This window comes from Elephantulus edwardii, unplaced genomic scaffold (assembly GCF_000299155.1).
Source record: "Elephantulus edwardii isolate Elephantulus edwardi_28Jun2011 unplaced genomic scaffold, EleEdw1.0 scaffold00026, whole genome shotgun sequence".
Lineage (NCBI taxonomy): Eukaryota > Metazoa > Chordata > Mammalia > Macroscelidea > Macroscelididae > Elephantulus > Elephantulus edwardii.
This window is the reverse complement of record NW_006399776.1, coordinates 5,112,689-5,136,217: the sequence shown is the minus strand read 5'-3', so window position 1 is coordinate 5,136,217 and position 23,529 is coordinate 5,112,689. Positions and strand designations below refer to the sequence as shown.

General features: G+C 46.5%; 2 protein-coding genes across 4 annotated transcripts in view; both read left to right on the top strand.

Annotated features, from left to right (window-relative positions):
- The window catches only part of MAPKBP1 (mitogen-activated protein kinase binding protein 1), a 66,698-nt gene extending 55,204 nt beyond the window's left edge, over nucleotides 1-11,494 (top strand). For 2 of the 3 annotated variants that reach the window (XM_006882987.1, XM_006882986.1), the window contains 22 exons: nucleotides 1,010-1,199; nucleotides 1,735-1,881; nucleotides 2,100-2,275; nucleotides 2,978-3,069; nucleotides 3,383-3,508; nucleotides 3,876-3,946; nucleotides 4,062-4,183; nucleotides 4,466-4,541; nucleotides 4,644-4,755; nucleotides 4,929-4,992; nucleotides 5,295-5,432; nucleotides 5,610-5,743; nucleotides 5,948-6,003; nucleotides 6,956-7,189; nucleotides 7,642-7,808; nucleotides 8,049-8,194; nucleotides 8,322-8,519; nucleotides 8,695-8,779; nucleotides 9,073-9,373; nucleotides 9,588-10,179; nucleotides 10,593-10,678; nucleotides 11,267-11,494. In XM_006882987.1, coding sequence (XP_006883049.1) covers nucleotides 1,010-1,199; nucleotides 1,735-1,881; nucleotides 2,100-2,275; nucleotides 2,978-3,069; nucleotides 3,383-3,508; nucleotides 3,876-3,946; nucleotides 4,062-4,183; nucleotides 4,466-4,541; nucleotides 4,644-4,755; nucleotides 4,929-4,992; nucleotides 5,295-5,432; nucleotides 5,610-5,743; nucleotides 5,948-6,003; nucleotides 6,956-7,189; nucleotides 7,642-7,808; nucleotides 8,049-8,194; nucleotides 8,322-8,519; nucleotides 8,695-8,779; nucleotides 9,073-9,373; nucleotides 9,588-10,179; nucleotides 10,593-10,678; nucleotides 11,267-11,494 — 3,541 coding nt within the window. The remainder of the gene's footprint in view (nucleotides 1-1,009; nucleotides 1,200-1,734; nucleotides 1,882-2,099; nucleotides 2,276-2,977; nucleotides 3,070-3,382; nucleotides 3,509-3,875; nucleotides 3,947-4,061; nucleotides 4,184-4,465; nucleotides 4,542-4,643; nucleotides 4,756-4,928; nucleotides 4,993-5,294; nucleotides 5,433-5,609; nucleotides 5,744-5,947; nucleotides 6,004-6,955; nucleotides 7,190-7,641; nucleotides 7,809-8,048; nucleotides 8,195-8,321; nucleotides 8,520-8,694; nucleotides 8,780-9,072; nucleotides 9,374-9,587; nucleotides 10,180-10,592; nucleotides 10,679-11,266) is intronic. The other variant, XM_006882988.1, reaches the window with a different exon arrangement.
- Nucleotides 11,495-14,145: 2,651 nt separating this feature from the next.
- Nucleotides 14,146-23,529, top strand: part of JMJD7 (jumonji domain containing 7) — a 19,021-nt gene continuing 9,637 nt past the window's right edge. The window contains exon 1 of the mRNA XM_006882985.1: nucleotides 14,146-14,213. Coding sequence (XP_006883047.1) covers nucleotides 14,150-14,213 — 64 coding nt within the window. The 5' untranslated portion in view covers nucleotides 14,146-14,149. The remainder of the gene's footprint in view (nucleotides 14,214-23,529) is intronic.

The window sequence follows — 23,529 nt, the reverse complement described above, 5'->3', positions numbered from 1 at the left end:
AGGACAGAGCGGAGTTTAGGGCTGTTGTACATAGGGTCGCTATGAGTCGCAAGCGACTCGACGGCACATAACAACAACAACAACATACCTAGACCAAGATGCCGTTGTCTGTATAGAACAAGGGAACACTGTGGTTTAAAATCTAAAGGGTGTGCATCAGGATTGTATCCTTTCTCCATACCTATTCAATCAGTATACTAATCAAATAATTCGTGAAGGGGAACTCTATGAAGAAGAAGGTGGCATCAGGATCGAGGAAGACTCATCAACATTATGAATGATACCTTATGTGCTGAAAGTGAGGAGGACCTGAAATGTTCACTGCAATAGGTCAAAGACTACAGCTTCACTGTGGATTGCATCTCAGCATTAAGAAAACAAATGTCCTCACCACTGGGCCAATAGGCAACATCATGACAGATTGAGAAAGCACACATTAGACAGTGTTTATTGCAGGATTTGGTCTTAATGCTGGGTGATTTTAGGAATGGCTCAAGGAAGTGAAGTTTTACTCTACTTTGAGTGTTATTAGGAAATTAAGAAGGTCTACCCTTGAATATCTTAATTGATACTTAAAGGTGGTAGGGGGCTTTTAAATCAGTAATTGGTAAATGTAAAACAATCAGAATAAGAAAGGGTAATGTCTAAATTTGTTTTTGTTGCTTGGTAGTGACCTTACTGTCACCCATGCTTATACATGATTATGCGCTTTTGGGTTTTAATGTAGGTTGTTGTGTTTTGTTTTGTTTTATTTTGCCCTGTCGTGGCCCTATCTGGTGTTTCTATGCTGTTAAATTGCTTAGGTTCATCAGGACCTCATAGCCAGCTAGTGCCACGTCAGCTCCCAGCTAACAGCTGTCAGGAGCTGCTTTTTTCTTTTTTTCAGGTCTAGAGAGAGCTTACCCTACCCTGCTCCTTCCTTTGTGTGTTGACTCCTCTCTTAGTTCCTTTCATGTGCTCATTTCATCAGCTCTTTTTTCAGCATTTTGCCTTATCCTCTCTCCCACAGTCGCCTCTTCTCTGCAGCAGCCAATGCCAGGTATCCAGACACCATTGCCTTGACCTTTGATCCTACTAATCAGTGGCTGTCCTGTGTATACAACGATCATAGCATATATGTTTGGGATGTGAGGGACCCCAAGAAAGTGGGCAAGGTGTACTCAGCTTTGTACCATTCTTCCTGCGTCTGGAGTGTGGAGGTATGTGGGCCAGGCTGGTTACCATTGGCCATGTTTTCTGGAATATCTTTATAAGGATGGAGTTGAGGTATCCCTAAGTGTAGTGTTATGTTCCTGCTGCCTCCCTAGTTCTCCAGCCATATCATTGTGTCTCAGTATATACTTGGGTGCTCAGCTTGGATGTTTGTATTTACACATCTCCAGTGTCTTCTGTATGCCCCTCTCTAGTCTTAGCCTTGCTTTGTCAAACCTTAATTTCTATTAGCTGTAAAATAATGTACCTAATTCATCTGCTTGTTCTGAGAATTAAATGAGAACATGTAAGTGGGAAACATAGGAGAGTACCTGGTGTGTAGTAAGTGTTTAGTTAATGTGCTTTTTCTCATCCTTATTAATGACAATGTTTAAGAGATATGGCTTGCTTACTGTATGTGATAGGCATTGGGCTAAGGCTTGACCAGCATTATCTGTTTAATCTATTCCTCCCATCACCTTAGGCAGGCAAAGAACCTGCTGCCTGTTTGGAGGTCTGACTCTGTTCCCTCTGCCCCTTCAGGTCTACCCTGAGGTGAAAGACAGTAACCAGGCCTGTCTGCCCCCCAGTTCCTTTATTACCTGTTCCTCTGACAACACCATCCGCTTATGGAACACAGAGAGCTCTGGGATACATGGCTCCACCCTGCATCGTAACATCCTCAGCAATGTGAGCCCTGAGGCCTTGGAGCCCTTACTCCACACTTAGCCCCTCCACCCTAAAACCTTCTCACCTTGTTCTTGGGAATTGGGTCTCCAGATTGTGATTTTCCAGCTGTTACTAGATCATGTAACAAAGGTACACCCTGGTCTCGCATTCCTATTTCCTGGCAGCCATATTGTGTCAACCCTGCCTTATCCACCTCTTCTCCTGACCTGTCTCATTAGGACCTCATTAAGATCATCTATGTGGATGGGAACACCCAGGCCCTGCTGGATACTGAGCTACCTGTAGGAGACAAAACTGATGGGTCCCTGATGGACCCCCGTGTGGGCATCCGCTCTGTGTGCATCAGCCCCAATGGACAGCATCTAGCTTCGGGGGACCGGATGGGCACACTGAGGTAATGACATTCCAGGAGTGTGTACTCAACTGCCTCATGGTACATGCTGAGGGAATTATGTCCTCAAGGACAGAGAGTTAGGAGAGGTTGGCTGAAAATGGTTAAAGACAAGGTATTTTTTATTTACAGGGAAAGATAATAACTTGACAGTGAAGACACTGTGAATAAAGCAGATAAGCCAAGTTATCAAAGTTAACTTCTCTATGTCAACACCATGATGTACTGAGAATGACTGAGTATTGTTTGTACTGAGCATTGTTTCTGTGGTATTTTTGCCAAAAGTATATAAACTCATCAGTCCAATCAGAAGGAACACCAGAAAAACTCAAATTGAGATACATACAGCAAAGTAACTTACCAGTACTCCTAAAAATGTCAAGATCATGACAGTAAAGGAAAGAGTGAAGAGCAGTTGTAGACTAAGGAAGAAATAACAACTCAGTACAATAGAAGCTCTTCATAGGAGCCTAGATCCAAAGGGCATTAGGACAAAACTGGTGAAATTTGAATATTTAATTTAATTAATATTATTGTACCAGTGTTCATTTCCTGATTCTCATTATTGTGTGTTGGGGTCATATAAAGATGTTAACATGAAGGTAAAAGGTTTAAAAACTGGCAGAGCAGATGTATCCAAGGAAGGGCTTGACCTCTACTCTTGCTGCCTGGTTACAATTTCTTCTGTCCTTCCTCACTCTACAGGGTGCATGAGCTGCAGTCCCTGAGTGAAATGCTGAAAGTGGAAGCCCATGAATCGGAAATTCTGTGCCTGGAGTACTCAAAGCCAGACACAGGTCAGGAGGATGCATGGCACCTGGCCTAGAGTAGCACAGAGTTCTTCCAGTTCTGCCAGCGCCAATATTTACCCTGGCTCTTGAATGTATGGATCATAGTCCTTTGGGTCATCAGAAAATTTGGTCAACCTTTGGTGTCTTTGAACACTTGTGAGAAAACTGAACCTCAGCTCTGTTGTGCCCCATAGTTCACTTTGGGCTCCATGGTTCCTGCTTAGGGCTGTGGGAATCAGTTCATCTGGTGCTCCTTGTTGAGCCCACACAGGGTCCGACTCTGGACCCTCATGAACGAATAGAATTCTTCCAATCCTAGGTATGAAGCTTCTAGCATCAGCAAGCAGGGACCGGCTGATCCATGTTCTGGATGCTGGGCGGGAGTATAGCCTGCAGCAGACACTGGACGAACACTCATCCTCCATCACTGCTGTCAAGTTTGCAGGTAGGACAGAGTGATTGAGACTTCCAGCTACCTATGACCCCAACCATCAGTGCCACCTTCCTCCTAACTCCAAGAGAAGGATCTGCCAGTCATGGGGATGTAGTCTCAGGCAGCAGCTTGGAGACCTGACCTGGATGGGGAAGTAGGTAGAATGTACACCCTTAGCACAGGGGATAACACTGAGCCTATCAGGTCAGACTGAGGGTGGGGGGAGAAAGGAAAGCCTCAGTTGAGAGGGAAGTGTCCTTATTCCGTTGATTCCTGTTTTGTAGAGTCACTTGGGTGGGGAAAGTGGGAGGGATGTGACAAAGGCAAGGTTGCCCTGGGGTGAAAGCAGTGGATACAACTTGGCTCCCCTCCTCCATAGCAAGTGATGGGCAAGTCCGTATGATCAGCTGTGGAGCAGACAAGAGCATCTATTTCCGTACTGCACAGAAGGTGAGAGCACTTGGCTTCCCTGGATGGGGCTGGCGGTGGGGAGGTGACAGCAGGGCTTTCTAGGCCTGCTGAGACATCTGAGCATGGAGTTTGCCTGTGTGTTCCACCCCTGTAGTCTGGAGATGGAGTACAGTTTACAAGGACACACCACGTGGTACGGAAGACCACCCTGTATGACATGGATGTTGAACCCAGTTGGAAGTACACAGCCATTGGTTGCCAGGACCGAAATATTCGGTAGGCATCGTTTTGACATTTCCTCATGGCCTTGAGGGGAGGGTCAGCTCTAAGCATCTAAGTCTCGCATCTATTTTCTTCTGTAGGTCTTTGTATCATCCCACACCTACAGATTGAGCATTTTGCCTCACCCAGGAGATGCTGGGCCCTTTGGTGTTAGGGGGACATTCCCATAGAGAATAGGCTGGGAGTGAATGCCAAGTTTTTGCTGCTGAGTGTTTTGGTTTTGGGTTTTGGTTGTTTGTGTTTATTTTTTTCCTGCTCTTTACCTTTTCCTTACAGGATTTTTAACATCAGCAGTGGGAAGCAGAAGAAACTCTTTAAAGGGTCACAGGGTGAAGATGGCACCCTAATCAAAGTAAGAGCCCAGGAGGATGAGAATTAGGCTAGGGGCCTGAGGAATAGAAGCATGTGGGGTGGAGAGGATCTGGTGCTTCCAGCTGTGTGATTCTCTTCTAAGGTGCAGACAGACCCCTCAGGGATCTACATTGCCACCAGCTGCTCTGACAAAAATCTCTCCATTTTTGACTTCTCCTCAGGCGAGTGTGTGGCCACCATGTTTGGCCACTCAGGTGAGTGTAGCCTCAGTACTCTAACACTGAAACTTTACTAGACTTTCCCTTAGTTTCTTGAGACCTAGCAGAGCTGCATGGTCACTCTCCTAACCAACCCCACTCCTACTGCTGGGATGGAAACTTGGTTGGAAACAGGTTGGCTTATTGGCTTTATTCTTGGTTCTTTACAGAGATTGTCACTGGCATGAAATTTAGTAATGACTGTAAGCATCTCATCTCTGTGTCTGGGGACAGGTGAGCAGAAATCAGATTTCCTAGGTGACAGTTTCTACCTCTGCCACAAACCACCTTGCCCCTTTTCCTCTCTCCTCAGGGCTCTGTGTTGGTGCTCTCTGGGAAGTAGCATCTCAGGGCTCTGTGTCAGGGATATCTCTAGGAATTGGAATTGAACTGAGATATTTCTTGACTGGACTTGATGTGGCAGTAGGCGTTTGCCTTGTTCTCTCTGTTAGTCCAAGAGGAGGGGAACTGATAATGTTGCCATACCTAGAGGGCTACCTTGCCCTCCCTGATCCACTTCTGTGGCTCTGCTCCAGCTGTATATTCGTGTGGCGTTTGAGCTCAGAGATGACCATCAGCATGAGACAGCGCCTGGCTGAGCTACGCCAGCGTCAGCGAGGGAGCAAGCAACAAGGACCAGTATCCTCTCCCCAGAAGACTTCTGGACACAACCAGTAAGAACAGAATATTGGCAAGTGGTGGATGAGAGTCCACATTGCTCCCTGTGACCTTTCCGACTCTCCTTCACGCTCTGGACTTGTAATTCAGTGACTTTGTCTCCCCAGACCTTGTTTCTCACACGAAGTCCACTGTACCTCCTCTGCCCACGACTTTCCTTGTCTTGGATTTAGGCATGAGGGTCCCTCAGTGCTCTCTGCCGGACAAGCTCTTTCATCAGACAGTGACAAGGACGGAGAAGATGAGGGAACAGAAGAAGAACTTCCAGCTCTGCCCATCCTTACCAAGAATATCAAGAAAGAACAAGGTCTGTGGAAATCTGGTATGAAACCAGACAGCCAATTGGTGTGAATAACTTGACTTAGCCCTTCTGGGACCATGGGATGTGAGTGAGCAGTGTGAGCTGAGAAAATGAGCATAATTGTGTTTACATAGGCTGATGTGAGCCCAGGGCTCTGGGAGTGGGTAGGCAGGCAGGAGATGCACCCTCTGACTGTCTGTTTCTGTCCAGCCTCGGTTCCCAGTTCAGCCCTGCCCCGAAGCCTGTCCCACTGGGAGATGAGTCGGGTGAGTCACCATGGTTAAGGCCAAGGAAAGGCTTGTTGAGGGTGTTAAAGCAACTGGATTGGTCCTACTTAGGGGTGAAGGAAACTCAGGTATTTCTTTCTGATGGACTAGATAACATGAAGCATGAAGATTAGTCTATTGCACCACTTGTTCAGTCACTTACCTGGGAAGCCAAAGAACAGGTTGAGATTGGAAGTAGTAGTGAGATGTCAGAGTCGAACTATTAAATTCAGGAGAACCAAAGGTCCTAAGAGCAGAACTCTAGAGAAACTGTAGTTCTGACGATCTCAGCTCTGAACTTTTAGAAAAGCTCATTGAGGAAAAAAATAGAAGAGGGCCAATAAACTGAGGGATTTCTTCTGGGTCCCAAAAGCATACCTCGAGCAAGCTCCAAGGCAGCCTGCTCCCTGATTCTCTGATGTTGGGATTTCAAACACAAGTATCTCCTGTTGTCAGCAGCAGGTTTGGGGGCCAGTGGTGGGCAGGTGTCTTCAGTGCATTCTGACCAAGACAGGGGCCTTAAATCTAGGATGTTGGTTTGGTCTTGGTGCTGTGAAAGGACTTTGAGGGGCTCTGTTGAGGCTGTCCTCATCAGGAAATTTTTAGAGACTCCTAGTTCAGAACTGTCCATGATACCAGGTTAAGACTAGGAGTAGACATTCCTCTTCTGAGGATTAAAAGGAAATGAAGAGCGTGAACTCTAAAACTACCTACATTGTAACCTGAGGGCTGCTTCGGGTTTGGGACTTGAGAAAGTTTTTGAGCTTTCCGTGTTTAAATTTCCTCCTCTCTGAGAATAGGAATAAAAAGTTTTGTGAGAACTAAATGAGCTAATACATGTAAAGGGCTTAGAATGGTGTTTAGCATATAGAAAGTTACGTGGGTGCTTGATAGTACTATTATAGTGTGGTTGTTATTGTTACTCTTCCCACATTCCTCTGCCCTACATCAGGCTCAAGAGACAGAGTTCCTGGATCCGGCTTCTTCATCTACCCAAGAACCCAGAAGAAGGGGACGGTGGGCTCAACCAGGTGCAGAGCTGAGTGTCCGGTCCATGCTGGACCTGCGGCAGCTGGAGACGCTAGCTCCAAGCTCTCAGGGCCCCCATCAGGACTCAATGGCCACAGACCCATCTGGTCCCAGGAAGTATGGTCAACAGACTCTTGAGGTTGCATGTGCTAAACAGGTGAGTGAATTTTCTACCAGCTCCTTAAAAATCTCCAAGCAGTCCTTTGCCAGTAGCCGAGGCCTGAGTCTAGTCTAGCTCTCCTTGCTCTGCTCCTGTGGCACAGTAATAACTTAAGTTGTAGTCAGGATGGGTTGACCAGGCTGTAGGGTATAGCTATCGTGCAGGGAAGGGAATTAGACTGAAGAGGGAAAGGTGGCCTTTGCCCAGGGGTAGGCTACATGAAAGTCTTGGTGTTAAGTGGTGGATGGAGATTGGAAGCATAGGGTACTTACTAATATAATTCTGCCAAAAGTTTAAGAATACCAGTGGAGGACAGTCTGATTGGAGTGTTTAGTATTTGGCTTCCCATCAGAATTGGTGCACACCAAATCCTTGCCCATCTCTGCCTCTTCTTCACACCCCCTTTTTCACATCAGCAATTCCAATAATGCCCCTTTGTGTGTTCCCAGAATGAAAAGCCCCCTTGGCCTCAGGTTTCCCATCCCTGTTCCTGTCCCCACGTTATCCGATTGTTGTCCCAAGAAGAAGGGGTCTTTGCCCAAGATCTGGAGTCTGCTCCCATCGAAGATGATATTGTCTACCCAGAGCCAAGTGACAGCCCCACCCTGGATACCAGGCAAGGGTCCTGCTCTGGCCAACCTCATGAGGCCATGCATCCTAACTTCCCTTCCCCTCTAAGTGTCTCTGTGCAGGGAGGGTTGGACCTGGGTACTTGGGGCTTGCCTACAACCTCAGCATTGCTTCATCTCTAATCCCACTCACAAGCAGAGGACAAAGAAGGCAGGAGTTCAGTGGGGCTACCGCTCACCTTTGCTAACTAGATCTTCTCTCTTATGCTGCCTGGCCTTGCTCACAGTGAGTTCCAGGTGCAAGCCTCAGCCCGTGGGACCCTGGGAAGAGTGTACTCAGGCAACAGGACCTCAGAGAAGCACAGCCCTGACAGTGCTTGCTCTGTGGATTACAGCAGCAGCCGCCTTTCCAGCCCTGAACACCCCAATGAAGGTGAGGCCAAGCTCAGAGGCAGGGACCAAGACCACACAGGCCAGGGGACTGAAGCTGGGGAGTAGGCTCTGGCAACAGATGGGTGCAGCGCAGTGTGATGCGTGTCTCCCCCCCCCCCCACGTCCAGACTCTGAGAGCACGGAACCTCTAAGTGTGGATGGCATCTCCTCAGACCTTGAAGAGCCAGCCGAGGGTGATGAGGAAGAGGAGGAAGATGAAGGTGGCACTGTCCCCTATGGACTGCAAGAAGGCAGCCCCCGTACCCCAGACCAGGAGCAGTTTCTAAAACAACACTTTGAGACTCTGGCCAATGGGGCAGCACCAGGTGTGGTCTAGGGGCCATGATTTGGCCACTGTAATCTGCCCTTCTCCCCTTCTTACCTAGCTGAACAAGAGGGTCCAAGGGCAGGGTCAAACTCTAGGATTTCTTCTAGGGGAGGTAGAACTTGGGGCAAGAGTTTAGTCTGTGTCTTAATTCATGATTTCTTTCACCCTGTCAGGGGGCCCAGTCCGGGTACCAGAGAGGACGGAATCTCGAAGCATCTCCTCACGATTCTTGTTGCAAGTGCAGACCCCTCCACTCAGGTACAGAGACTTCTGCCATGGCCCTCTGGCTCTCCTTTCTACCCAGTACTTACAACAGGGCTAGTCCTGCCCCTGGGGCAAAGTGCAGTCTTCTTCACTCCAGGGTGTCTGTCCTCTGTGCTCAAGAGAATTTTGTACCCCTGGTGTTTGGGACCATTGGCTTGGCACCAGCCTTATCTCCTTTTGTGCTCAACTCTCTCTTAAGCACCTTTCTGGTGGTATGAGAGCATCTCACCATCTTGGCATGGTAGAGCACTGAGTTTCATCTGTGCCTTCTGTATTTTACCCTGTAGGGAACTCTCCTCATCATCCAGCCTGGCTCTGAGGTTGAGACCTGCCCAGGTGCCCCAGGTATCTGGTGAGCATCTGGGAAGCAATGCTGCCAATCCCCCTGGAGCTCCCCCAGAGGCAGAGTCTTCCTCCAGCAAAGCTGGGCCCCAACAGGCAGCCCCTGTGCTGCTGCCACGACGCCGTCTGAACCCAGACAGTGGGTGGTCCCCCAAGAGAACAGCTACAGCTGGACCCTTAGGCGGACTCCAGAAATCCCAGTCTGTGCACAGCCTAGTTCCACAAGGTAAGGAGTTCGATGGTTTGGTTCCAGGATGCAGGAATATGGAATTTCTTGAGCAGCACTCAAAAAAGGAGGGAAGGAAGGTCTAATATGGCCCTGAAAGGTCACTGTGCTTGTCCATAGGTGTCCCTTGGTGGGTATGTGTAGAGAAGTAGCAGCTCCCAGGGCCTGAATCTAGTACCTAGGATGCCTTCCTCAGCACCTGACATGTGTATATTTTGTCTCCACACAGATGAGGCCTCTCCTCCAGGCCCAATGAATTCCCAGGAGATCAAGACCCAAAAGGGCTCGGGCTCCTTGGTTCAGGCTGATGGCCATCTGTGTGGACACCGTTCCCACCAGAACCCCACCACCAATTCCATGGTCAAGCTATCCCGCAGCATCTCTGTTGGGGAGAACCTGGGTCTTACAAATGAACCACAAGCTCCTGCTCCCATCCGAGTCTCACCACTCAGCAAGCTGGCTCTGCCTAACCGGGCTCACTTGGTCCTGGACATCCCCAAACCACTGCCTGACCGCCCTACCCTGGCCACATTCTCACCTCTAACCAGGGGCCGGGCCCCTGGTGAGGCAGAACAGCCTGGCTCCCCAGCAGGCCTGGGAAAGGCTCACAATGCACCTGATAGGCGGGTGTGTTTGGGGGAGGGTGTTATCCCCAAGCCTAGGACAGAGTGCTCAGCTCAAGCTGGGCCCACCAACCCCTGTGCCCCACAACTGCCGGTCAGCAGCCTCCTTCAAGGCCCTCAGAGCTTGCAGCCCCCATCCCTTGAGAAGACTCCCAGCCCCATGGAATGCACCAGGCCAGGGCCAGCCCTGAGCCAGGACTCAGGTGTGCATGTCTCCCCAGCTCTCATGTCCTGTCCCATTCTCTCTCCGGCTATTCTCTGGGCTCCATTCCATTTCTGTGTGTCCAGCCTCTGGTGTATTCAGTCCTGTCTACTCCTGTGTTGGGCCATATGTCACACCCTTGACGGTGAGACGCTTCTGCCAATGTCCATGCTTTCCCTGTGCCTAGCCCTTCAGTACTTCCTGTACTTTGGGGGTGATCTTCCCTGGACTTTGTTTTCTGTTTGTTGTTGAGGTGTGTGTTGGGAGGGACAAGAGCCGGAAAAAGGGACTGAAGGCAAGTGGAGAGGATACAGTGCTGGGTTATAGGTCTCTTCTGCTCAGAATAGCCCCTGGGTGGGGAGACTCCAAAGGGCAGCTTGCTGGTCATCATTGAGCTCTGTCTGTCCCTCCTAGCACCAGCGATGAGCCTGGAGCAGTGCGAACAACTTGTGGCAGAGCTCCAGGGCAACATGCGGCAGGCCATGCGGCTGTACCGCTCGGTGAGTGCAGGGACCCGACCCCTGGGAAGCTGAGCCTGTCAGTAGTGCTGGATATTAGAGATAGCCCCAATTCTAGGGTGGCTACTTAGAATGGTGGGACAATTCGGACCATCCTGAGTAGAGTAGGCCAGGAGAGGCTATTTAAGCCATTTTTGGCAAAGAGCTAGAAATTTAGATATTAGGATTCAATATAGAGCTATTATTGCCCTAATTTCCTCAGGACAGTCATAATTTTTGTCTGATATTGTAGTGTAGTTATTGATAGCACCCCTTTTCATTTTCAAACTTTTCTTTGCCAATCCTAGATAACAGTAGTTCAATAGAGGCCAAGCCTTAAAAAGCATGTTTTATAAGTAATTGCTGATATGATAAAGACAGATTATGTATCCCTGAAATTCTGTGTCTAATCCATATTCTTTGAGGCAGAGGTGGTTTTGGTTTTTTTTTTTTGCTGTAATTGGGATGTGGACTTCCCAGTCACCCTACTCAGCATGTAGTCTGTACTGGGGCAGGCTAGAGGCCCCTCACTTTCATGTATCTATTGGCAATCCCCTCTCCTATGGCTAACCTCCTGGAGTCCTCTTACAGGTCGTCAGCTGTAAGACGCCATCAGCAGAGCAAAGCCGCATCACTCAGCTCCTCAGAGACACCTTCTCCTCAGTGCGACAAGAACTAGAGACCCTGGCTGGGGCAGTGCCGTCTAGCCCAGGTGGAAGTCCCGGAGCTGTGGGAGCTGAGCAGACACAGGCCCTGCTAGAACAATATTCAGAGCTGCTGCTTCGAGCTGTGGAGCGGCGCATGGAACGCAGGCTCTGAACTCCAGAAACTTCTCCCAAGTGATTGTTCACCTGACTTTAAACTGTAGCCCCTACTCCACTTACCAAAATCTGCGGAGATGATTGGAGTGGATATCAGGGATCAGTACTCAGAGGAGGAGCAGTTTTTCTGTCTGCTCCTCTTGTAGTCCTTGTATTTATTAATTTATTTTCCTGACTGTTGCCTCCCTTCTTGGAACTCCTGCCTGTACAGCCCCTCCAGTGGCTCATGGCAGGTGTAGGTCTTAGGTCTTTGTCATCTTGGTGCTGTGGGGAGTAGGAGGACAGCCTTCCCCATCTGGGCAGACTGGGGAAGGCTGGCCATCTCTTCTTAGAAGCCATTTGAAATTACTGCAGGGATCAGCTCCCTGGGTGGGAGCATACAACAGGGTATTCTGAGGTTAGAGGTAATTCCATGCCCTTCAGCTAACAGAGAGAGCTTCACCTCTACCTCTACTTTCGCTCCCAAACCAGCTGCATTCCCCTGGCTACCAGAGCAGGGAAATGTTTTCCCCCTATTCTTTGTAGTTTAGATAGGCCCTCTGGTTCTCCAAGGCATTCACTGGCTTTTGGAGGCCTTAGTTGGTATTAGGGCCTGAGCGCCCACATTCCACACTCCCAAGGGACCCCAGCATTGTCTCTATTCCTGTGCCTCTCTTCCCCTTTGGCCAGAGCTTGAGGAACCAGCTGTGGAACATTGCTGCAGGACAGCAAGCCCTCTGCTGGGCAAATGTGAAGCCCTGGCCACTTTTCCTTAGGCCCTTGGCCTTTCCTTCTCTCCAACCCTAGTCTCCACCAGGCTGCCAGTGTCAGGGAGCCATCTGCTCCCAGCATCCTGAGATTCTCAGTTGGAAGCCTGTGTGTGAACTTTCTTTGTGGTTTACAGGGCACCAGCCCACCTTCTAAGGACCTTGGCTGCAAGATGAAATTCTTTCTCTCTTTTATACATAGATACACACAGTTTCATGTTCCTTGCTAACTGACATCTGTGTGCCTGGTTTCCTCTCAAATCCCACTCCAACTTTACAAAGATAAATAGATGGGATACACTAAGCCCAAATTCTGGATTTTTGGTGTTTTCAATCTAGCTAATATCAGATGGCCCATGGAGTCTCTCTGGTCAGGATAGAAGGAACCTCCCCAAAAGCAGTATTAGCACCTATGGATGCTCCAGATAGTAGAGTTGAAGAGGAAGGAGGCACATGGGATTGCTTCAGGGGCCAAGAGACACATTGAGAAGGTGGTAGGTGGGATAGGTAAGTGGCAGAGGTGAGAGGATAGATTAGTGTTAGAAGAGGCAGATGTTAGCATTTACAAGGGGATGGGCATGAGGTAGGTAGAGTAGGACCAAGTAGTGCAGCATTTCTTGAAGGAGTTGGGTGAAGAATATGTGTCTCTGGCCCCTGTTGTATCCACCTATCTCTAAAGTCAGGACACAGCTTCAGATCACAAAACCATGCACCAGATTGAATACATTGCTGGGTCCTGTTGGCTGGATCCAAAACCAAGCCTCCTGCTGTTGAGTTGATGCAGATTCATGGTGACCAACTCATGGCCACCCTTCACTGAGTTTCAGAGGCTGTAAATCTGAATGGTTGGAAACTGCTTCATCATCCTAGCAACCCAGCACTTAACCTACCCTGCCAGGGCTCCTTGCTGGCTATTCTACACACTACCCAATGCTGTTAAATCTATTCTGACTTAGTGTTCCTCCATCTGGTTTCCAAGGCTGTAATCTTTATGGGAGGAGACTGCCTATCTTTCTCCTGTGGAGAGGCTGATCTATTCAAACCACCAACCCTTTAGTTTAGCAACTCCAAACGTTTTCTCTTTAGGACAAGGAGTTGCTAAAGACACCCAGCTCTCCTGCATTAGCTTTAGTGTACTTCAACAGATCAAAACCTGCCTCACCCCACTTTTTCTACCCTCCTGCATGGCCAACCTGCAAGGAAATCTGGACCTGGAGAACTTTCAAAGCTGAAGGTGGGCCCCGGCAGGGCTGCAGCTGCCCCTGCAAGGGTTAGAAAGCCCCTTGGGCTGTATGTACCCCCACACCCTAAACACCAGCTACATCCCACCCCAGATGAGGCTCTGGTCTGCCCGCTAGGCCAGGTTTTGCCTGATTTCAGCCAGCTTGTTCCTCACAAAGGGGGGGGGGTATCAGGCCGCGTCCCATCCTCTTCTGCATGTCTGAGGCCACTGGCAACTGCGCCCCTTACAGATTTGCCCCGCCCAGTTTTGAAAAATCCCTTATTTATAACTTTTATACATTGTCAAAGCCTCGGCGCTTTCCTCTTCCCCCTAGCTCGGATGGAGCTGGGGCTATTTTTAACGTGTCCGTTTGTATTGATGTATGAATTCATCAATAAATACAATCATTTATTAACTTTGGAATGTCCAAGTTGGGTAAGCAAAGTACTTTCCACTCCTGCACTGCGGATTCAGTAACCAGATCTTGGTCAAGAGGCGGAGCCAGGAGCTCGGAGTGGTATTGGTGGGCGGGACCGAGGACTCGGGGAGGAGCGGGGGGTGGGTCTGACGGCCTCGGGGAGGGGGAAGGGGCGGGGCCGAGGGCTCGGGGAGGAGCACCGGGGACTCTGGGAGGGCCCAGGGGCGGCGCCGAGAACGAGGCCTTGGATGCGACAGGGCCATAGTCATGGCGGAGGCGGCATTGGACGCGGTCTGCAGGGAGTTACGAGAATTCCCGGACGCAGCAAGGGGTGAGTCGGCTCTGCAGGAGTCCTTGGCGTCCTCGCATCGACCGCGGAGCAGGCTCAGGCCATGGGAGGGGCCTTGGGCACGCAGGAAAGCGAGTTTGGGGTCAGGCGCTCAGCTTTGGGTGAGGAGTCGGACCTCAAACCCCAAGTGTCAATGGCCCAGTTCCTGGTCTCAGGGAGCTCCTAACCTCGTGCAATTAATCACGTGACATTTTAATCACCTGGAGTGGTTGGAGGACTCTACTAGTCCTCCTCTAGAGGCCTCCTCTACTTCTTGAACGGTCCTCATCTCTGCTCAAGTATTCACACCCTCGTGGTTTCGAAAGGTACTGTGTGTGTGTGTGTGTGTGTGAACCCCCAAAAAACTTCGCAGATATTTTTGTTTCTGAATGACATGTACAGTTCAGTGACATTATTTGTCATCCTCACCACTCACTGTCCGTTTCCAAATTTTTCCCACCACTTAACAGAAACTCACTGTTCTTGGGGTCCTTTATTCACAGATTAACAGTAGCTCCAGTTTTGACCCTGGTAATGCCCGATTTCTCACAATCAACTCTGAATTAAAATCTTGACCAGATTGTTGACTTTCTTGACCTTTTCTGTCGTGAAGTATTTTTTAAAAAATATTGTAATGAAAGATAGCAAAAAATTTGCCGCTTTAATTTTTAATTGTACAATCCAGTGACCTTAATGAGACCATGTTCTGCTGTCATCACCATTCATTATCAAGTTTTATAAAAATCTCAAAACAGAATTTGGTAGCTTAGTGGTAAGGACTATGAGTCGCAAACGACTCGACGGCACATAACAACAACAACAGTGGTAAGGAATTGTCCTGCCAATGCAGAGGTTGTAGTTCGAATCTACCATTTGCTTCGCAGGAGAAAAAATGGACAGTCTCCTCTCATGGGACTTACTGCCTCTGAAAACTGCTATGGTGTCAGCAATGGGTCATTCAGACTGGATAGTACTTAACAACAACTGCAGTAACTCATGACTCCTTTCCTCTTCCCTAATCCAAACACCCAACCCAACCTACTGCCTTGGACTGATTCCAACTCATGAAGAATCTGTTTTCCAAGGCTATAAATCTTTAGGGGAGAAGACTGCACATCTTTACAAAGGTTCTGGTGGATTTCAGCAATGTAACACATAATTTTGTCACCAGTGATCCTTACCTACTCACCATAAAAGGAAAAACCAAACCCTCTGCTGATGAATCTGTTCCATCTCATTGTGAGCCTCCACTGGGTTTCTAAGACTGTAAATATTTTTTTAATCTTTTTTTAATTATTCAATGAAAATTTACAGAGAACTTTGGATTTCCATTCATTCATTGTTGCTCTTTTCTTCCCCCTCCCCCCTTTTTCTTTTGTGGAGAGAGTGTTGGATTAGAACTGAAGACCTTTCTGTTAGCAGCACAGTAGGTAGCTCACTGTCCCATCAGAGCTTCTTAACTCCTTTCCTGCTGTGGTTGGTTATTAGGTACCATTGAGTCAACCAGGACTCCCTGTGACCCAATAAACAACAGATCTGAACCTTGCATTACACATCACCATCCTCACCATCTCTGATACGCTCGAGCCGCTTGTGACAGACAGTCATTCTCAGCCTAGCTTGTTGAAGGCCTTTCTCTCTTTTTGTGTGTAATGTCTTATTCTAAGGACTGGTTGCTCCTGAAAACATGTCCAAATTGTGTGAGATGAAGTTTCACCATCCTTGCCTCTAAGATGCAGCCTGGGTACACTTCCTCCAAGACACACCTGTTTGTTCTTTTGGCAGTAGTCATCTTCAGCATAACAATTTAAAGGCGTCAACTCTTATTCTGTTATCCTTATTCATTGCCCAACTTTTTAAATAGGCATAAAAAGCAATTGAAAAGACCATGCCTTGAATCAGGCACATTTTAGTCTTTAAAGACATCATTAGTCTTTAGCATTTTGGAGAATGCCTGACAGCAGATTTCCCCAGTGCAGCCCCTCCCCTAGTAACCACTATAACTCTGATCTCTGCTTTTGCCTATTCTAGATATTTGTCCTTATGTATATGTGATGACTTCCATGTCTTCAAGGTTAACCAATGTGGTAGCATGGATCGGAATTTCTTGTCTCTTTTTGGCAGAAAATAGTATATGAACATACCATGTTCTGATAAGTCACTCAGTTATTAGTAGGAACTTGTGTTGGTTCCACCTTTTGGCTATTAGGAATAATGCTGCAGTGAGCACTGGTTAAAATTATCTGAGTTCCAATTTTCAAATTTCTTGGGTGTATTGTATACTTAGGAAAAGCAGGTCAGTAAAAAGACGACTTTCATAGATTGACAAAATGACTGTAGTTTTTGAGGATGATGCAAATCAGGCAGGGTTCGTTCTCTTGTACATAGTGTAGGATTACGATGGGTAAGCTTTGACTGGCTGGCACTAACAACAACAGGAATGGAACTGCTGAGTCATATGGTAATTCTGTTTAACTTTTTGAGAAACTACCCACCTGGTTTCCACAGAGGCAACAACACCATTTTACATGCCCATCAGCAATGCTCAAAGATTTCAATTTCTCTACCTTCTTCCCATACTTGTTAGTGCATGTTTTTTTTAATACTATCCATCCTAGTGGGGAGGGAGTGGTGATGGTATATCTCACTGTGGTTTAGATTTGCATTTTCCCTAATGACTCATGGCGTAGTGGTAAGGGGTTGGCTGCCAACCCAGAGGTATGTGGTTCAAATCAAGCAGCTGCTCTCTAGAAAAAAGAGAACAGTCTCTTCCAGTGCGATTTACTGCTTCCAAAAACACTCTGGAGGGTCACCTGTGAGTCACTTCTGACACTACACAACGACTCGTGACCACCAGCCAATCTGTCTGTCATACTGTGGTGGTTTGCATGTTGCTGTGATGCTGGAAGCAAGGCCACTATCTGACATAACATCCAGGTCGCCCATGCTGGACATTTCAGTGGAGTTTCCACATTGTGAAAGACTGGGAAGCAGGCTTGGCCTTCCTCTTTTGAAATCATTAGCCTATGAAAACCTTGTACAAACACAACATGAGGGTACACATAGGGAGTTTCTACTTCATGCTCAACCAGTTCTGTAGCCAGAGTTACGATTGTAAGGATGACGCAGGATCAGACAATGTTTTATCGGCTGTACACAGGGCCACTTTAGTCAGAGCTGACTTGACAACAGGATGAACGTTGGTGGTGTTGTCCATAAGGAGTTGCCCTGCTCTGTCAAAGGCCACACCTCTTGGGCAGCTCAAATCGACCAGCAGCACCTTGGGGAAAAGATGGATGATCACCTCCCATTTGATTTACAGCCTTGGAAACCCAACAGAGGATCAGTGTCACTTCTGAACTCCATGGCAATGAGTAGAGTTTTTGTGTTTTTTTTTTCTTTGTGTGCCATCGAATTGGAGCTGACTGGCACAGGAGGTGATTGCCCCACCTTCTCCAGCGAAACATTTGGTGGATTCAAACTGCAAGCCTACAGGATTGCAGCAGTTTCTTACCACTGAGCTTAGTTTTGAATTGAACAACAGCAATGACTCATGAAGGAGATCTGATGTTGCAGTACATATACACTAGGCTGCTGACTCAAAGGTCAGTGGTTTGAACCTGCAGGCAAGCCCGAGAAAAAAAAACAAACCAAAACTGGTGATTTGCTCTTAATAAAGATTAACCCACATCCATAGAATTGATTCTGACTCTTAGTAATGCTGTAGGACAGAGCAGAACTGTCCCACAGAGTTTCCAAAGCTGTAAATCATTATGGAAAGAGACCACCATAGCGTTGTCCCACAAAGTGACTGGTGGGTTCAAACTGCAAATTTTTTAGTTAGCCTGTTAGCCACCCAGGCTCTTTCCCATTAAGATTACGACAGAGAACCTGATTTGACAGTTCTTATCTGTCCTATAGGATTGACTCCATGTCACACAAGGGAGATGTTGGACACCTTTTCATGTGCTTCTTTGGCCATTTCTATTTCTTGTCTATTCAAGACTTACCCATTTTCAAATTGACCTGTTTTTGCTGTTGGAATTGTTTACATATTATGGGCATTAAACCCTTATCATGTATTGTTGTAGTTGTTATATGCCATCCAGTCACCTGAGACTCATAGTGACCCTATGTACAATAGCCCTGAATTCTGCTCTATCCTGAGCCAGTCTTACTGTCTCCGACACACCTATCCCTGTTACCCCAGTTACTGTTTCAATCCATCTCATCTTGTGTCTTCCTCTCCTGTGCTATCCCTCCACCCTTCCAAGCATGATGTCCTCCAAGGACTCATCCCTCCTGGCCACATGTCCAAAGTACGTAAGATAGAGCTTCAAAATACTTGCCTCCAAGGAGCAGCCTGGTTTCACCCTCTCCAGGACCACAACTCAAAAGCATTAATTATTCTTCTGTCAGCCTTAGTCATTGTCCATCTCCCTGATGCACAGCAAGTAATTACAAAGACCATAGTCTGAATCAGGTGTACCTTAGTCTTCAGACTGACATCGTTGCTCTTTAGCTCTTTAGAGTGGTCCCTGACAGCAGCTTTCCCCAGAGCAATTTCTGGAGAGGATGAAACCAAACTACTTTTTGAAGGCAAAAATTCTGTCTCACATACTTTAGGCATGTTGCCAAGAGGGACCAGTCCTTGGAGAACTACATCATGCTTGGAAGGGTGGAGGACAGGACAAGAGAGGAAGACCCTAGATGAGATGGAGTGACTCAGTGACTGGGGTAGTAAAGGCAGGTGTGTTTGAGACGGTGAAATTGGTTGAAGATAGAGCAGGGTTCACAACTGTTGTACATAGGGTCGCTATGAGTCGCAGATGACTCAACGGCATGTAAAAACAACAGGTCAAACTTAAGGAGTTTAACCAAGAATAAAGGCCTGTACAACATACAGTGATGTGAATTTATCCTGCCGTCTCCCATCTTGCTTTGATAGTACTGCATATTGAGTTTTTACTTTATTATCCTGGATACAATCAAAGCTTTGAATCCTGCCCTATCCTGAGTCAGTCTCACTGTCTCCAACACACCTACCCCCATTATCCCAGTTACTGTGTCAGTCTCTCTCATCTGTTATCTTCCTTTCCTGTGCTCTTCCTTTCTTCCAAGCCTGACGTCCTTCTCCAGGGACTGGTCCCTCTTGACCACATGCCCAATGTATGTGAGACAGCTTCAAAACCCTTGCTTCCAAGGAGCAGCCTGGCTTTACCCTCTCCAGAACAGACCTGCTTATTCTATTGGCAGTCCATAATATGTTCAACTCTTTTCCAGCACCACAACTCAAAGGCATCAATTTTTTTCTTCAATCAGCTCTAGTCATTGTCCATCTTTCTAATGCATAACATGTAATTGCAAAGACCATGGCCTGAAGCAGGCTCACCTTATTCTTCAGACTGACGTCATTGCTCTTTAGCATTTAGGAGAGATTCCTGACAGCATTTTTCCCAGATCAGTTATTCTTTTGATTTTTCAACTGCTGGTGCCAAGAGTATTGATTGTGTATCAGAGCAATCTGAAATTGTTAACAACCTCAATCTTGTCTTATATCATGGTGCTGCCAATTTGCCCAGTGGTAAGAATCTTTGTCATCCTAATGTTAAGCTTCAGTCCATATTGAAGACTACAGTCCTTCACCTTCTGCAGCAGACACTTCAGGTCCTTCTCAATTTTGGTGAGCAAGGTTGTATCATTTGCATAGCATAAGTTGTTGATGAATTTTCCTCTAATCCTGATGCCACATTCCTTCTCATAAAGTCCAGCCTCCCGAATGATCTGTTCTGCATATAGATTGAAAAGATAGGCAGACAGGCCACATTCCTGACTAACTCCTTTGCTGATTTAAACCATGCAGTATTTCCTTGCTCTGTTCTGATGACTGCTTCCTGGTCCAAGTACAGGTTTTGCATGAGCACAATCAAGTGCAGTAGTAAAGCAGAATCTAGATTGTGAGAGTGGAAGCTGATTGCAAGTTTAAATAAGATGATCAGTATGGGCTGCATTGAGACACAGACTTGAAAGACGGGGAAGGAGGTAGCTGTGCACACATCTTCAGGGGAGCCTGTCAGGTGGGGTCTAGCCTGAACAAACACTCTAGCGTGACAGGGTGCCTGACATGCTCAGAGAAAAGGGAAGAGTGGCTGGAACAGTTCGTGCATGGATGTGAGTGCTTTAGTTGTTTAAATTCCCTAGCAGAGGAATTACTGAGTCTAAAGAATTTTTAAAATTTCTTTTGAAATTCTCTTCCTTTGAAGCCTCTGAGGAGAAAAATAGCCTTTCACAAAAGGAAATCTGTTCAATAAGAAGAAAATAAAAATGACGTAAATACAGAGAATACAAAGTGTTTAAAGGGGACCATTTCCATGTGTTTGGTGGGGTTTTTTTTAGTTCATTAAATGTTCATTGTTTTCCTTTTTTAAAAATTAATTTTTTAAAAGCAGAATAGTATTTATTTTTTTTTTAAAGAAATAGATATTCATTGGGAGAGTCATAGAATCATTGAGAGAGCTAAAAAAATAACTTCAAGACATTAACACCAAAGATTTTTCTCTTTCAATTTTGGTGGAAATGTACACAGCAGAATACATACAAAGTTAAAGTGGTGCAAAAGTATCCCAAACAATATGGCAGTCAACCTGAGAAGAAAATGGTTCTCAGCAGGTGTTAATTCTCAGTTGTGCCTAGAAGAAAGACTTAAAGGATTTCAGTTTGAAGATCATGAAGCTATTTGATTCTTATTGAAAAGCCCTCGAATATTACATAGGAATATCAGTTGATCTACAGGGGTCGCCTAGTCCCTAGGGAGTTGTGCTGTTGAGCTAAATGATGGCTTCTTTGCCTCAAATCCAGTGGCTCTGAGGAGAAAGCTGGGCAGTCTTCTCCAGTGTGATTTATAGCCTCAGAAAACTTACTGGAAGTTCAGCTATGAGTCTTTCCCCCCTCTTTCTTTGATAATTTTTATTCATTGCTAAACTTTCATATACATCCGAAGAGACTGCAAATATAATGGCCTGGGCCAGACACAGTCTGCAAGGCAGGACTCTGGCAGGAAATTGTCCAAGTTCAATATCTCATTACATTTTATTTTTAATTTAAGTTTTCTAATTGTGATTGCATAAAAGTTTACAAAACATACTGTTTTTTGTTAGGTCCCCCCCCCACCCCGGTCAATCTTTCTTGCATAGTTTGCTCCATAACATCAGTTACATTACACACAATATTGGATCATCCCTCCATTCTATATATATTTTTTTCCTGTTCACCCATCTTGATGATTGTTGTCTGTTGATTAATTTTCTATTCTCTCTTTCCAACCCTGGTACTGATACTGAAAGTTTACAGAGACTTTAGATTTCCATTAATTCGTTGTTGCACTTTTCTCCCTGCCCAACCTCCCCCCCCCCAGTAAAAGAAAATTTCACTGTTATACAATCCCTCCCCCCAAATCCACTCCCCTATGCAGCCTTCATTTTGTAAAGTAAAAGAAAATTTCATTATTATACATTCTCTCCCCTCCCCAATCCACTCCACTATGCAGCCTTCATTCTGGACAATTTCCATGTGTTTTAAGAATTCCCGTAAGAATATCGGGGATTTACTGAGCCTCCAGCACTTGCTGCGAGGCGACTGCTACAGTGGGCTTGGCTGGGAGGCTTTTGTCAGCATCTTCCCTCCTCTCTCGTCTACTTGGCAGATTTAGTCTTTTTTTACCAGTGAAGCAAGTGCACTCATCAGCTCTTTCCTTCCCAGCTTTCTCACACCCACTGGGGTCTTCCTGCTTAGTTTCAATTTCTAAAGACATAACAAAATGAATGAATGAATAAAACAAAACAAAACAAAACTGATCTAAAGTCATAATAATTTTACAGGTAATTGCAAGAGTGAGAGAATGACCTTGTCTCCTTGGTGTGGAGACCCTGTTGTGAGAGGTGGAGGATAACCACAGAGTTGAAGGGTAGCTGTGTGGGGCAGGGCGTAATAGCAGCAGATGTGCTAGCTCGACCTGGAAGAAAGTCAAGCAGGGAGACGGGCATTCCTCCCAGGGTGTGTAGTAAGGTGCAGGAGAAGGAAATTAGACAGGGAAAGTAGGTGGGGCCTGATCTCAGAGCCCCTATGTACACATGCCAGATGGGCTTTATTATATAAGTAGTGGTGATAAATCAACAAAAGTGGTTTACTAGGGGTGTGATCCCATGTGATTGTATTTTAGGAAGATGTCTGGAGCCTGGATGATGAATGCTTTGGGAGTGAGGGGTGTTAAACCAGGGAAACCAGTTAGTTCACAGTGGCCAGAGAAGTTGAAGACTTTCATTAAAAAATTAAGCAGAGCTTGGTTTCAACGATAACCCAACATGGCTGTTTGAAACCTACAGGGTGTAGAGCCTAACCGTGTTCTCTGTGATCCTAGGTAGGCCTGAGAGCAGCTCAGGTTGTTGTTAATTAGTGTTGAGTCGGAACTGACCCATGACTGACCCCACAGTGGATTTTCAGAGGCAGTAAATTGCATGAGAGGAGATTGCCCATCTTTATGCAGCAGAGCATCTAGAGTATTCAGAGTGAGTACCTTTGGGTTGACAGTGCAACTCCTTACCTCTAGGCATGGATTACCCACTAAGTAAGGGATATCTGACAACCGTCTCTTTCCTAATATGACAGTACTTTCCTGCAGATCTTTTCTAAATTAACAAGGAAAGAGTACTTGGTATATAAGATATGAGAGGTGTCTGCTACACCTAGTGATTTTAATGCTTCTCCGTGAAGGGATTTTTGGCAGCAGAACACTACTTTACTCCTCAGAAGGTCGGTCTGCATTCCAGTAGAGACAAACTGACCACAGGGGACAGACAAAGACAGGGCAACCAGCTAACTGGTCCCAGAAGCCATTAAAATCCAGTCAACTATGACTCATGGTGACACTATGAATAACAAATCGAAACTTTGCCCTATCCTGTGCCAACCTCAAGTTCTCCACCAAGCTCAAGTGCATTGTTTCACGGGGGGGGGGGGGTGTTTAGAAAATTTTTTTAAAAAATTTTTTTCTCAGTATCAGCGATAATTTATTATGATCCACACAGTCAAAACCTTTGCATAGTCAATAAAACACAAATCTATATCCTTATGGTATGCCTTGTTTTCAGTTAAAATTTATCTCTCATCAGCAGAGATATCCCTTGTGCCATGATCTATTCTAAATCCTGTCTGAATTTTTTTTAATTTATTTATTTATTTTTCATTTCAATGAACATCTACAGAGATTTTGGAATTCCATTCATTCATTGTTGCACCCTTCTCCCCGCCCATCCCCCCCCCG